At 35.1% G+C, this 16231-nt stretch overlaps 1 protein-coding gene across 1 annotated transcript; it reads right to left on the bottom strand.

Moving 5' to 3' along the window:
- Positions 1 to 12106: 12106 nt before the first annotated feature.
- LOC135121598 (uncharacterized) lies at positions 12107 to 15580 on the bottom strand (the record flags this gene model as incomplete). The annotated part of the gene is made up of 4 exons (XM_064045900.1): positions 14647 to 15580; positions 13132 to 13395; positions 12466 to 13059; positions 12107 to 12408 (listed from the first exon to the last, which is right to left on the bottom strand). Coding segments are annotated over exons 1-4 (2094 nt in total), but the record flags the coding sequence as incomplete, so codon positions are not given.
- Between the last annotated feature and the right edge of the window lie 651 nt (positions 15581 to 16231).

The raw sequence follows: 16231 nt of genomic DNA, 5'->3' as shown, positions 1-16231 counted from the left end.
TAGGAAAAGGAGACGTTTAGGTCAATTTCATGCATTCTGGCGTTCGTAGATACAAGAAAACTGTTAAAATTCTTCAGAAACGTCACTTTTGAAGTGTTTTCTTGTACTTTTAAGCCAATCAGATACCCTACGGGCTCGGAAAGTGCAACGAAACCATCAAATTTTAGCTAGAAACTGTATTTTTGTCGATTTTTATTGAATTTGAACTATATTTCAACGTTTTTTGATGGTTCTGAGCCACCAAACACACTTAAAGCATGCAGAATCGACTCAGAATAGGAAAAGGAGACGTTTAGGTCAATTTTATGCATTCTGGCGTTCGTAGATACAAGAAAACTGTTAAAATTCTTCAGAAACGTCACTTTTGAAGTGTTTTCTTGTACTTTTAAGCCAATCAGATACCCTACGGGCTCGGAAAGTGCAACGAAACCATCAAATTTTAGCTAGAAACTGTATTTTTGTCGATTTTTATTGAATTTGAACTATATTTCAACGTTTTTTGATGGTTCTGAGCCACCAAACACACTTAAAGCATGCAGAATCGACTCAGAATAGGAAAAGGAGACGTTTAGGTCAATTTTATGCATTCTGGCGTTCGTAGATACAAGAAAACTGTTAAAATTCTTCAGAAACGTCACTTTTGAAGTGTTTTCTTATACTTTTAAGCCAATCAGATACCCTACGGGCTCGGAAAGTGCAACGAAACCATCAAATTTTAGCTAGAAACTGTATTTTTGTCGATTTTTATTGAATTTGAACTATATTTCAACGTTTTTTGATGGTTCTGAGCCACCAAACACACTTAAAGCATGCAGAATCGACTCAGAATAGGAAAAGGAGACGTTTAGGTCAATTTTATGCATTCTGGCGTTCGTAGATACAAGAAAACTGTTAAAATTCTTCAGAAACGTCACTTTTGAAGTGTTTTCTTGTACTTTTAAGCCAATCAGATACCCTACGGGCTCGGAAAGTGCAACGAAACCATCAAATTTTAGCTAGAAACTGTATTTTTGTCGATTTTTATTGAATTTGAACTATTTTTCAACGTTTTTTGATGGTTCTGAGCCACCAAACACACTTAAAGCATGCAGAATCGACTCAGAATAGGAAAAGGAGAGGTTTAGGTCAATTTTATGCATTCTGGCGTTCGTAGATACAAGAAAACTGTTAAAATTCTTCAGAAACGTCACTTTTGAAGTGTTTTCTTGTACTTTTAAGCCAATCAGATACCCTACGGGCTCGGAAAGTGCAACGAAACCATCAAATTTTAGCTAGAAACTGTATTTTTGTCGATTTTTATTGAATTTGAACTATATTTCAACGTTTTTTGATGGTTCTGAGCCACCAAACACACTTAAAGCATGCAGAATCGACTCAGAATAGGAAAAGGAGACGTTTAGGTCAATTTTATGCATTCTGGCGTTCGTAGATACAAGAAAACTGTTAAAATTCTTCAGAAACGTCACTTTTGAAGTGTTTTCTTGTACTTTTAAGCCAATCAGATACCCTACGGGCTCGGAAAGTGCAACGAAACCATCAAATTTTAGCTAGAAACTGTATTTTTGTCGATTTTTATTGAATTTGAACTATATTTCAACGTTTTTTGATGGTTCTGAGCCACCAAACACACTTAAAGCATGCAGAATCGACTCAGAATAGGAAAAGGAGACGTTTAGGTCAATTTTATGCATTCTGGCGTTCGTAGATACAAGAAAACTGTTAAAATTCTTCAGAAACGTCACTTTTGAAGTGTTTTCTTGTACTTTTAAGCCAATCAGATACCCTACGGGCTCGGAAAGTGCAACGAAACCATCAAATTTTAGCTAGAAACTGTATTTTTGTCGATTTTTATTGAATTTGAACTATATTTCAACGTTTTTTGATGGTTCTGAGCCACCAAACACACTTAAAGCATGCAGAATCGACTCAGAATAGGAAAAGGAGACGTTTAGGTCAATTTTATGCATTCTGGCGTTCGTAGATACAAGAAAACTGTTAAAATTCTTCAGAAACGTCACTTTTGAAGTGTTTTCTTGTACTTTTAAGCCAATCAGATACCCAACGGGCTCGGAAAGTGCAACGAAACCATCAAATTTTAGCTAGAAACTGTATTTTTGTCGATTTTTATTGAATTTGAACTATATTTCAACGTTTTTTGATGGTTCAGAGCCACCAAACACACTTAAAGCATGCAGAATCGACTCGGAATAGGAAAAGGAGACGTTTAGGTCAATTTTATGCATTCTGGCGTTCGTAGATACAAGAAAACTGTAAAAATTCTTCAGAAACGTCACTTTTGAAGTGTTTTTGTACTTTTAAGCCAATCAGATACCCTACGGGCTCGGAAAGTGCAACGAAACCATCAAATTTTAGCTAGAAACTGTATTTTTGTCGATTTTTATTGAATTTGAACTATATTTCAACGTTTTTTGATGGTTCTGAGCCACCAAACACACTTAAAGCATGCAGAATCGACTCAGAATAGGAAAAGGAGACGTTTAGGTCAATTTTATGCATTCTGGCGTTCGTAGATACAAGAAAACTGTTAAAATTCTTCAGAAACGTCACTTTTGAAGTGTTTTCTTGTACTTTTAAGCCAATCAGATACCCTACGGGCTCGGAAAGTGCAACGAAACCATCAAATTTTAGCTAGAAACTGTATTTCTGTCGATTTTTATTGAATTTGACCTATATTTCAACGTTTTTTGATGGTTCTGAGCCACCAAACACACTTAAAGCATGCAGAATCGACTCAGAATAGGAAAAGGAGACGTTTAGGTCAATTTTATGCATTCTGGCGTTCGTAGATACAAGAAAACTGTTAAAATTCTTCAGAAACGTCACTTTTGAAGTGTTTTCTTGTACTTTTAAGCCAATCAGATACCCTACGGGCTCGGAAAGTGCAACGAAACCATCAAATTTTAGCTAGAAACTGTATTTTTGTCGATTTTTATTGAATTTGAACTATATTTCAACGTTTTTTGATGGTTCTGAGCCACCAAACACACTTAAAGCATGCAGAATCGACTCAGAACAGGAAAAGGAGACGTTTAGGTCAATTTTATGCATTCTGGCGTTCGTAGATACAAGAAAACTGTTAAAATTCTTCAGAAACGTCACTTTTGAAGTGTTTTCTTGTACTTTTAAGCCAATCAGATACCCTACGGGCTCGGAAAGTGCAACGAAACCATCAAATTTTAGCTAGAAACTGTATTTCTGTCGATTTTTATTGAATTTGAACTATATTTCAACGTTTTTTGATGGTTCTGAGCCACCAAACACACTTAAAGCATGCAGAATCGACTCAGAATAGGAAAAGGAGACGTTTAGGTCAATTTTATGCATTCTGGCGTTCGTAGATACAAGAAAACTGTTAAAATTCTTCAGAAACGTCACTTTTGAAGTGTTTTCTTGTACTTTTAAGCCAATCAGATACCCTACGGGCTCGGAAAGTGCAACGAAACCATCAAATTTTAGCTAGAAACTGTATTTTTGTCGATTTTTATTGAATTTGAACTATATTTCAACGTTTTTTGATGGTTCTGAACCACCAAACACACTTAAAGCATGCAGAATCGACTCAGAATAGGAAAAGGAGACGTTTAGGTCAATTTTATGCATTCTGGCGTTCGTAGATACAAGAAAACTGTTAAAATTCTTCAGAAACGTCACTTTTGAAGTGTTTTCTTGTACTTTTAAGCCAATCAGATACCCTACGGGCTCGGAAAGTGCAACGAAACCATCAAATTTTAGCTAGAAATTGTATTTCTGTCGATTTTTATTGAATTTGAACTATATTTCAACGTTTTTTGATGGTTCTGAGCCACCAAACACACTTAAAGCATGCAGAATCGACTCAGAATAGGAAAAGGAGACGTTTAGGTCAATTTTATGCATTCTGAAGTTCGTAGATACAAGAAAACTGTTAAAATTCTTCAGAAACGTCACTTTTGAAGTGTTTTCTTGTACTTTTAAGCCAATCAGATACCCAACGGGCTCGGAAAGTGCAACGAAACCATCAAATTTTAGCTAGAAACTGTATTTTTGTCGATTTTTATTGAATTTGAACTATATTTCAACGTTTTTTGATGGTTCTGAGCCACCAAACACACTTAAAGCATGCAGAATCGACTCAGAATAGGAAAAGGAGACGTTTAGGTCAATTTTATGCATTCTGGCGTTCGTAGATACAAGAAAACTGTTAAAATTCTTCAGAAACGTCACTTTTGAAGTGTTTTCTTGTACTTTTAACCCAATCAGATACCCTACGGGCTCGGAAAGTGCAACGAAACCATCAAATTTTAGCTAGAAACCGTATTTTTGTCGATTTTTATTGAATTTGAACTATATTTCAACGTTTTTTGATGGTTCTGAGCCACCAAACACACTTAAAGCATGCAGAATCGACTCAGAATAGGAAAAGGAGACGTTTAGGTCAATTTTATGCATTCTGGCGTTCGTAGATACAAGAAAACTGTTAAAATTCTTCAGAAACGTCACTTTTGAAGTGTTTTCTTGTACTTTTAAGCCAATCAGATACCCTACGGGCTCGGAAAGTGCAACGAAACCATCAAATTTTAGCTAGAAACTGTATTTTTGTCGATTTTTATTGAATTTGAACTATATTTCAACGTTTTTTGATGGTTCTGAGCCACCAAACACACTTAAAGCATGCAGAATCGACTCAGAATAGGAAAAGGAGACGTTTAGGTCAACTTTATGCATTCTGGCGTTCGTAGATACAAGAAAACTGTTAAAATTCTTCAGAAACGTCACTTTTGAAGTGTTTTCTTGTACTGTTAAGCCAATCAGATACCCTACGGGCACGGAAAGTGCAACGAAACCATCAAATTTTAGCTAGAAACAGTATTTTGTCGATTTTTATTGAATTTGAACTATATTTCAACGTTTTTTGATGGTTCTGAGCCACCAAACACACTTAAAGCATGCAGAATCGACTCAGAATAGGAAAAGGAGACGTTTAGGTCAATTTTATGCATTCTGGCGTTCGTAGATACAAGAAAACTGTTAAAATTCTTCAGAAACGTCACTTTTGAAGTGTTTTCTTGTACTTTTAAGCCAATCAGATACCCTACGGGCTCGGAAAGTGCAACGAAACCATCAAATTTTAGCTAGAAACTGTATTTTTGTCGATTTTTATTGAATTTGAACTATATTTCAACGTTTTTTGATGGTTCTGAGCCACCAAACACACTTAAAGCATGCAGAATCGACTCAGAATAGGAAAAGGAAACGTTTAGGTCAATTTTATGCATTCTGGCGTTCGTAGATACAAGAAAACTGTTAAAATTCTTCAGAAACGTCACTTTTGAAGTGTTTTCTTGTACTTTTAAGCCAATCAGATACCCTACGGGCTCGGAAAGTGCAACGAAACCATCAAATTTTAGCTAGAAACTGTATTTTTGTCGATTTTTATTGAATTTGAACTATATTTCAACGTTTTTTGATGGTTCTGAGCCACCAAACACACTTAAAGCATGCAGAATCGACTCAGAATAGGAAAAGGAGACGTTTAGGTCAATATTATGCATTCTGGCGTTCGTAGATACAAGAAAACTGTTAAAATTCTTCAGAAACGTCACTTTTGAAGTGTTTTCTTGTACTTTTAAGCCAATCAGATACCCTACGGGCTCGGAAAGTGCAACGAAACCATCAAATTTTAGCTAGAAACTGTATTTTTGTCGATTTTTATTGAATTTGAACTATATTTCAACGTTTTTTGATGGTTCTGAGCCACCAAACACACTTAAAGCATGCAGAATCGACTCAGAATAGGAAAAGGAGACGTTTAGGTCAATTTTATGCATTCTGGCGTTCGTAGATACAAGAAAACTGTTAAAATTCTTCAGAAACGTCACTTTTGAAGTGTTTTCTTGTACTTTTAAGCCAATCAGATACCCTACGGGCTCGGAAAGTGCAACGAAACCATCAAATTTTAGCTAGAAACTGTATTTTTGTCGATTTTTATTGAATTTGAACTATATTTCAACGTTTTTTGATGGTTCTGAGCCACCAAACACACTTAAAGCATGCAGAATCGACTCAGAATAGGAAAAGGAGACGTTTAGGTCAATTTTATGCATTCTGGCGTTCGTAGATACAAGAAAACTGTTAAAATTCTTCAGAAACGTCACTTTTGAAGTGTTTTCTTGTACTTTTAAGCCAATCAGATACCCTACGGGCTCGGAAAGTGCAACGAAACCATCAAATTTTAGCTAGAAACTGTATTTTTGTCGATTTTTATTGAATTTGAACTATATTTCAACGTTTTTTTGATGGTTCTGAGCCACCAAACACACTTAAAGCATGCAGAATCGACTCAGAATAGGAAAAGGAGACGTTTAAGTCAATTTTATGCATTCTGGCGTTCGTAGATACAAGAAAACTGTTAAAATTCTTCAGAAACGTCACTTTTGAAGTGTTTTCTTGTACTTTTAAGCCAATCAGATACCCTACGGGCTCGGAAAGTGCAACGAAACCATCAAATTTTAGCTAGAAACTGTATTTTTGTCGATTTTTATTGAATTTGAACTATATTTCAACGTTTTTTGATGGTTCTGAGCCACCAAACACACTTAAAGCATGCAGAATCGACTCAGAATAGGAAAAGGAGACGTTTAGGTCAATTTTATGCATTCTGGCGTTCGTAGATACAAGAAAACTGTTAAAATTCTTCAGAAACTTCACTTTTGAAGTGTTTTCTTGTACTTTTAAGCCAATCAGATACCCTACGGGCTCGGAAAGTGCAACGAAACCATCAAATTTTAGCTAGAAACTGTTTTTTTGTCGATTTTTATTGAATTTGAACTATATTTCAACGTTTTTTGATGGTTCTGAGCCACCAAACACACTTAAAGCATGCAGAATCGACTCAGAATAGGAAAAGGAGACGTTTAGGTCAATTTTATGCATTCTGGCGTTCGTAGATACAAGAAAACTGTTAAAATTCTTCAGAAACGTCACTTTTGAAGTGTTTTCTTGTACTTTTAAGCCAATCAGATACCCAACGGGCTCGGAAAGTCAACGAAACCATCAAATTTTAGCTAGAAACTGTATTTTTGTCGATTTTTATTGAATTTGAACTATATTTCAACGTTTTTTGATGGTTCTGAGCCACCAAACACACTTAAAGCATGCAGAATCGACTCAGAATAGGAAAAGTAGACGTTTAGGTCAATTTTATGCATTCTGGCGTTCGTAGATACAAGAAAACTGTTAAAATTCTTCAGAAACGTCACTTTTGAAGTGTTTTCTTGTACTTTTAACCCAATCAGATACCCTACGGGCTCGGAAAGTGCAACGAAACCATCAAATTTTAGCTAGAAACCGTATTTTTGTCGATTTTTATTGAATTTGAACTATATTTCAACGTTTTTTGATGGTTCTGAGCCACCAAACACACTTAAAGCATGCAGAATCGACTCAGAATAGGAAAAGGAGACGTTTAGGTCAATTTTATGCATTCTGGCGTTCGTAGATACAAGAAAACTGTTAAAATTCTTCAGAAACGTCACTTTTGAAGTGTTTTCTTGTACTTTTAAGCCAATCAGATACCCTACGGGCTCGGAAAGTGCAACGAAACCATCAAATTTTAGCTAGAAACTGTATTTTTGTCGATTTTTATTGAATTTGAACTATATTTCAACGTTTTTTGATGGTTCTGAGCCAGCAAACACACTTAAAGCATGCAGAATCGACTCAGAATAGGAAAAGGAGTCGTTTAGGTCAACTTTATGCATTCTGGCGTTCGTAGATACAAGAAAACTGTTAAAATTCTTCAGAAACGTCACTTTTGAAGTGTTTTCTTGTACTGTTAAGCCAATCAGATACCCTACGGGCTCGGAAAGTGCAACGAAACCATCAAATTTTAGCTAGAAACAGTATTTTTGTCGATTTTTATTGAATTTGAACTATATTTCAACGTTTTTTGATGGTTCTGAGCCACCAAACACACTTAAAGCATGCAGAATCGACTCAGAATAGGAAAAGGAGACGTTTAGGTCAATTTTATGCATTCTGGCGTTCGTAGATACAAGAAAACTGTTAAAATTCTTCAGAAACGTCACTTTTGAAGTGTTTTCTTGTACTTTTAAGCCAATCAGATACCCTACGGGCTCGGAAAGTGCAACGAAACCATCAAATTTTAGCTAGAAACTGTATTTTTGTCGATTTTTATTGAATTTGAAGTATATTTCAACGTTTTTTGATGGTTCTGAGCCACCAAACACACTTAAAGCATGCAGAATCGACTCAGAATAGGAAAAGGAGACGTTTAGGTCAATTTTATGCATTCTGGCGTTCGTAGATACAAGAAAACTGTTAAAATTCTTCAGAAACGTCACTTTTGAAGTGTTTTCTTGTACTTTTAAGCCAATCAGATACCCTACGGGCTCGGAAAGTGCAACGAAACCATCAAATTTTAGCTAGAAACTGTATTTTTGTCGATTTTTATTGAATTTGAACTATATTTCAACGTTTTTTGATGGTTCTGAGCCACCAAACACACTTAAAGCATGCAGAATCGACTCAGAATAGGAAAAGGAGACGTTTAGGTCAATTTTATGCATTCTGGCGTTCGTAGATACAAGAAAACTGTTAAAATTCTTCAGAAACGTCACTTTTGAAGTGTTTTCTTGTACTTTTAAGCCAATCAGATACCCTACGGGCTCGGAAAGTGCAACGAAACCATCAAATTTTAGCTAGAAACTGTATTTTTGTCGATTTTTATTGAATTTGAACTATATTTCAACGTTTTTTGATGGTTCTGAGCCACCAAACACACTTAAAGCATGCAGAATCGACTCAGAATAGGAAATGGAGACGTTTAGGTCAATTTTATGCATTCTGGCGTTCGTAGATACAAGAAAACTGTTAAAATTCTTCAGAAACGTCACTTTTGAAGTGTTTTCTTGTACCTTTAAGCCAATCAGATACCCTACGGGCTCGGAAAGTGCAACGAAACCATCAAATTTTAGCTAGAAACTGTATTTTTGTCGATTTTTATTGAATTTGAACTGTATTTCAACGTTTTTTGATGGTTCTGAGCCACCAAACACACTTAAAGCATGCAGAATCGACTCAGAATAGGAAAAGGAGGCGTTTAGGTCAATTTTATGCATTCTGGCGTTCGTAGATACAAGAAAACTGTTAAAATTCTTCAGAAACGTCACTTTTGAAGTGTTTTCTTGTACTTTTAAGCCAATCAGATACCCTACGGGCTCGGAAAGTGCAACGAAACCATCAAATTTTAGCTAGAAACTGTATTTTTGTCGATTTTTATTGAATTTGAACTATATTTCAACGTTTTTTGATGGTTCTGAGCCACCAAACACACTTAAAGCATGCAGAATCGACTCAGAATAGGAAAAGGAGACGTTTAGGTCAATTTTATGCATTCTGGCGTTCGTAGATACAAGAAAACTGTTAAAATTCTTCAGAAACGTCACTTTTGAAGTGTTTTCTTGTACTTTTAAGCCAATCAGATACCCTACGGGCTCGGAAAGTGCAACGAAACCATCAAATTTTAGCTAGAAACTGTATTTTTGTCGATTTTTATTGAATTTGAACTATATTTCAACGTTTTTTGATGGTTCTGAGCCACCAAACACACTTAAAGCATGCAGAATCGACTCAGAATAGGAAAAGGAGACGTTTAGGTCAATTTTATGCATTCTGGCGTTCGTAGATACAAGAAAACTGTTAAAATTCTTCAGAAACGTCACTTTTGAAGTGTTTTCTTGTACTTTTAAGCCAATCAGATACCCTACGGGCTCGGAAAGTGCAACGAAACCATCAAATTTTAGCTAGAAACTGTTTTTTTGTCGATTTTTATTGAATTTGAACTATATTTCAACGTTTTTTGATGGTTCTGAGCCACCAAACACACTTAAAGCATGCAGAATCGACTCAGAATAGGAAAAGGAGACGTTTAGGTCAATTTTATGCATTCTGGCGTTCGTAGATACAAGAAAACTGTTAAAATTCTTCAGAAACGTCACTTTTGAAGTGTTTTCTTGTACTTTTAAGCCAATCAGATACCCTACGGGCTCGGAAAGTACAACGAAACCATCAAATTTTAGCTAGAAACTGTATTTTTGTCGATTTTTATTGAATTTGAACTATATTTCAACGTTTTTTGATGGTTCTGAGCCACCAAACACACTTAAAGCATGCAGAATCGACTCAGAATAGGAAAAGGAGACGTTTAGGTCAATTTTATGCATTCTGGCGTTAGTAGATACAAGAAAACTGTTAAAATTCTTCAGAAACGTCACTTTTGAAGTGTTTTCTTGTACTTTTAAGCCAATCAGATACCCAACGGGCTCGGAAAGTGCAACGAAACCATCAAATTTTAGCTAGAAACTGTATTTTTGTCGATTTTTATTGAATTTGAACTATATTTCAACGTTTTTTGATGGTTCTGAGCCACCAAACACACTTAAAGCATGCAGAATCGACTCAGAATAGGAAAAGGAGACGTTTAGGTCAATTTTATGCATTCTGGCGTTCGTAGATACAAGAAAACTGTTAAAATTCTTCAGAAACGTCACTTTTGAAGTGTTTTCTTGTACTTTTAAGCCAATCAGATACCCTACGGGCTCGGAAAGTGCAACAAAACCATCAAATTTTAGCTAGAAACTGTATTTTTGTCGATTTTTATTGAATTTGAACTATATTTCAACGTTTTTTGATGGTTCTGAGCCACCAAACACAATTAAAGCATGCAGAATCGATTCAGAATAGGAAAAGGAGACGTTTAGGTCAATTTTATGCATTCTGGCGTTAGTAGATACAAGAAAACTGTTAAAATTCTTCAGAAACGTCATTTTTGAAGTGTTTTCTTGTACTTTTAAGCCAATCAGATACCCTACGGGCTCGGAAAGTGCAAGGAAACCATCAAATTTTAGCTAGAAACTGTAATTTTGTCGATTTTTATTGAATTTGAACTATATTTCAACGTTTTTTGATGGTTCTGAGCCACCAAACACACTTAAAGCATGCAGAATCGACTCAGAATAGGAAAAGGAGACGTTTAGGTCAATTTTATGCATTCTGGCGTTCGTAGATACAAGAAAAATGTTAAAATTCTTCAGAAACGTCACTTTTGAAGTGTTTTCTTGTACTTTTAAGCCAATCAGATACCCTACGGGCTCGGAAAGTGCAACGAAACCATCAAATTTTAGCTAGAAACTGTATTTTTGTCGATTTTTATTGAATTTGAACTATATTTCAACGTTTTTTAATAATAATAATAATAATAATAATTTATTGTACTCAACAGAGATTAATCTCCAATTACAGAATACAAAACAAAAGTAAAAAAGTAGTCTATCTTACAAATAAATAATTAGATACAACGTATGCCTGCAAATATATCTAAATATCAAGAAAAAAATAGAACAATAAGTATAACTCATTATAAAAAAGAGTAGAACAAAATTCTGACGCTCTGTAATTATGTGTTGTGCTGTAAGTGCCTCCTGGATGCAAAATTTGTGATATCTGTCTGCTTACAAGTAAATATATCATATATATAATGGAAGTTGTTCACGGCATTACAAATGTTGTTAATAGGAGAGTATTTCATGAGATTGGTCCTAGCTCTGCTGTTGTATAAAATATTCCGCCTTCTAACCATAACCGTTGAACAACTAAAATTAAATAAGTTTAATAAATATGGACAGCTGATGTAATTATTGAGCAGTTTTACAAAAAACCGCACATAAGCAGTGTTTATTCGATCGGCAATGCTTAACATGGAAAACTTCCAGAGCAACTCTTCTTGTGGAAATCGACGCGGTGGATATATATGAAACATTTTAAAATTTAAATACTTTAGGAATCTTCTTTGAACTCTTTCTATTTCCATAACATAAGTACTGTAATGTGGATACCACACAATTGCCGCATACTCAAGTTTGCTCCTAACCAGAGAATAATAGAGCAATTTAACTGGTGTTTCACTTTTTAAGTCGGTACAATTCCTAACTATAAAACCAAACATTTTTAGTGCTTCCGATATAATAGTATTAACATGATTTGTGAAAGACAGATTTTTATCAAAAATAACGCCCAGATCCTTTACCTGAGATTGTCGCAGAATAATGTTGTTATTGAGGGTGTAGTCAAAGACTATCAAAACTCTTAATAAGGTGAACGATAAAAGATAACATTTCTTATAGTTTAATTGAAGAAGATTCTTTGAACACCACGAATGTACCTTATCTAGGTCCGATTGCAAAACTAGACAGTCTTGAATGCTAGTAATGCGACGATATAGTTTCATATCGTCAGCGTACAGAAGAACAGAAGATCTGATATCATTGACAACGTCATTTATAAAAATGTTAAAAATTAGGGGCCCAAGAACAGAGCCTTGAGGAACGCCTGAAGTAGCAGTGAAATTGGATGAACGAAAGCCACAACATTCAACAAAGCATTTACGTTCAGTAATGTAACTAGTGAAAAGTAAATATAATTTTTCAGAAAAACCGAATTCTAAGAGTTTTCGCAGCAAAATAGCATGGTCCAAACGATCAAATGCTTTTGAAAAATCTGTGTACACAACATCAGTGTGATAGCCATTGTCTAAATTGCTAGCGAGATCTTGAGATATGGTCATTAAATTCGTAACTGTGGAGCGGCCTTGAACGAATCCATGTTGGGCATCACTTAAATGATGTTTAATCTGGTAATAGATAGTGTCATGCAAAAGAGATTCAAAGATCTTAGCGAAATTATTCAGAAGAGAAATAGGACGGTAGTTCTCTATGACCGACTTGTCATCTTTTTTAAAGAGGGGGATAATTTTGGATACTTTCCAATGATCAGGAAAAGTTTGTGTTGACAGTATTATGTTGTAGAAGTATGTTAGTGGCTTAGAAAAAATTCCGACGCAATCTTTGATCAAAAAAGCAGGAATGGAATCGGGACCCGCAGTGTTATTGGATTTTAAGTTTTTTATTTTTAAGAACACTTCGTCTTCAGATATTTCAGTGACAGAAAAGTTATTGTAAGACATAGAGTCCCTGTTGTTAACTGGGCCAAAAATATTCGATGGTTGAAAAGTTGATTTAAAATAATTAGCAAATGAATGCACAATTTGATTACCTCCAGAGACTGTTTTATTCAAATAAGTCATATTGCAAGGGACACCCGAGTTCCCTTTCTTTAACTTCACAAATTTCCAGAATTCTTTTGGGTCCGATTTTATGTTTGATTCAGCTTCAGCCACAAAATTTCCGTAGGCTACTCGAATTTCTTTCTTGACAAGCTTCCTGTATTGTATAAATTCCTCACGATCGCTAAGTAATCCTGATTTCTTAAATTTCTTCCATAATGAATCCTTTTTCTTAATTAACTTAATAATCTTTGCTGAAAACCAGACAGGATATTTTAAGGAACGGGGTTTGGTTTTGGGCACAAAACGCTCCAAAATTGAAAATAGGAATTCATAGAATGCCTGACAAGCTGAATTAGCATCATGATATCTGAGTAAAAAATTCCAGTCAGAAAGCAACAGCTCACTGTATAGTTCCTGAAAATTAGCTTTATGAAAATTGAAATAAAAAATTGTGTCAGGGCTTAATTCTTTAGGTGATTTTGAAATGTGCAGATTATGAGTCCAATTTAAGGACGGATGGTGTAAGTCTTCATTTACTAGAGGGTCATTTGCCTTAGAGATGGTAATACACTCATTTGAAATTACGAGGTCAAGAATTCGATTAAGATTATTTGTAATATTATTACACTGATGTAAAGAAAGAAACGTGAGGAAATCCGAAAGGTGTTTGACAGATGGTGGTAAGTCCATAGAGTTAATACAACTGCTGTATGCAGGTAAATTAAAATCTCCAACAATAAATACATTTGAGTCATACAAATAATTACATTGGCATAGAGTTTCAAATAGCAAAGAATATTCATTGGTAGATAAGGCAGGGGGAATATAGAGTAAGAGAAGTTGAAGAATGCATTTTTGAAAATAAAGTTTGATGCCAATTAAGTCGATCGATGGCAGTGACGTTAAATTTAAATTACTTAGATCTAATTTTACGGCCCTTATAGATGAATTAACGGCTATTAAAACACCACCTCCTCTAGAAACTTTTAATGTATCGTATTTCCTATCTGAACGGAAAATACGATAACTGGGAGGAAAAATTTCATTATCTGCTATACTATCATTAAGCCACGTCTCCGTCAGTAGAATTATATCATAAAAATTATCTGATACATTTAGATAAAAACTTGATAATTTAGATCTGAGACTACGAACATTCTGATAATAAAAATTTAATATATCAAAGTGGCTAATGCTCAACGAATTATTTAGTCAAGAAGACGAAGAAGAGGATGGTGGCAGAGGTTCCATTAAAGTTTTGGGAGTAGCTAAAGAGATGGGTATGTTGAACACATCCTGTTTAAGTTTAGCTAGGGCTAACTTGTATGCAAAGCATCTATTATAGTCCCACACAGCATGAGATGTATCAAGATGTATAAGATGTTGGGAGTTACGAAGATGAGAACAGTTTAAACAGCTAAATTTTGTTTTATCTTTGTTTACGAGGCAGTCCTTGAGTACATGAGATTCAGAACATACAGGGCACACAGGATTTTTCTTACACTGACTTGAACCATGGTTAAAGGCATTACACTTGAAACACCTCAAAACTGTAACAGCGTCATACACTGTGCAACCATTGAGGCCTATAAGTAGATGACCTGTATCTAGAAGTTTTTTGTAGGAATCAGCATGAACTAAACATTCAGCTTGAAGAGTATTTTCAGATTTGGAAGTAGACCAAATTTTTTTAACTTCACAAATGGAATCTTTATGAAACAAATGCGGATTTTGAGTTAAGGCGTAAGTTGCAATATCATTTTTATCCAAACCTTCGGGGATACCAACAAAGCGTAGGCGAGGTAGAATGAGAGGTGTTTTTTTAATGTTGTAAGTATCGGGAAGTTTATTGCTGGCGATATCTAAGAGTTTCTCGCTGTGAAGTTTATTTGCACATTTTATTACAAGGCCGCCATTAGATACAGATTTAACGCTACTAATTTCAATATCTGAAGATAGAGGTTTAATAGAATGGAGAACATCTGACTTGGTTTGTTTAACTGTTTGGGACGAGTTTTTTGGCTTAATAATAACGCTGCATTCAGAAGCATTTTTTAACTTATTAGCATAACTAAGGTTTTCGTTAATAGGATGCGAAGTTGTATTAATGGAGTGCTGCAGAGATTCTAATTGATGTCGTATAGGCTTAAGCTCATGGGATACAATAGTGTGAACATATTTCAAAAAAGGATTTTCAGCATTTAAAGGCGATGCTTCAGAGGGAGACAGAGGAGGAGTATTAAAAACGTCGATGCAAATCACACACAAAATTTTTAAGTGAGGCGAATGCAAATGAAGACGATTAATCGTACTAATTTCTTCCTGCTTGATTCCCAGGCAGTTGAAGTGAGAAAACTGTTTGCAAAGGTCACAAGCTATACCGCACGATGCAGAAACAGGATTATTACAACCGGAACAGATGTGATTACATGCCATAGCGAAAACGCTAGGCTTAAAACCAGAAAAATTCTTCACAAAACTAATAGCATGCAAGGATATTCAAACGTAAACAAACAAAACTTACACAGCGTATCCCAAACAGGTTTTACGCCGGCGCCCACAGCGCTGACTGTGGCGTTTGTGTGGCCAATAAAGGAACTATCAAAAGTAAACAAACCGATATTAAAATACTAAATTACAAATTAAGTAAGTTTGATAACAGCTCACTAATTGACTGTTACGCAAATAGAAGCGGAATGCATAAAAGTGTAAATTAAATGCAACTTACATAAGAATGATTGTCTAAAATGGCAAAATAAACTGATATCATTGAGAGCACACATCAAACGTCACTTTTAACAAGCTCACCACTCAGAATGCGAATGATGTGATGGTTCTGAGCCACCAAACACACTTAAAGCATGCAGAATCGACTCAGAATAGGAAAAGGAGACGTTTAGGTCAATTTTATGCATTCTGGCGTTCGTAGATACAAGAAAACTGTTAAAATTCTTCAGAAACGTCACTTTTGAAGTGTTTTCTTGTACTTTTAAGCCAATCAGATACCCTACGGGCTCGGAAAGTGCAACGAAACCATCAAATTTTAGCTAGAAACTGTATTTTTGTCGATTTTTATTGAATTTGAAC

This window comes from Zophobas morio, unplaced genomic scaffold (assembly GCF_036711695.1).
Source record: "Zophobas morio isolate AGI-343-1 ecotype UQ-CSIRO unplaced genomic scaffold, CSIRO_AGI_Zmor_V1 ptg000637l, whole genome shotgun sequence".
NCBI classification, from domain to species: domain Eukaryota; kingdom Metazoa; phylum Arthropoda; class Insecta; order Coleoptera; family Tenebrionidae; genus Zophobas; species Zophobas morio.
Note: the sequence above shows the minus strand (reverse complement) of the source record. Positions and strands in the feature narration are given on the sequence as shown.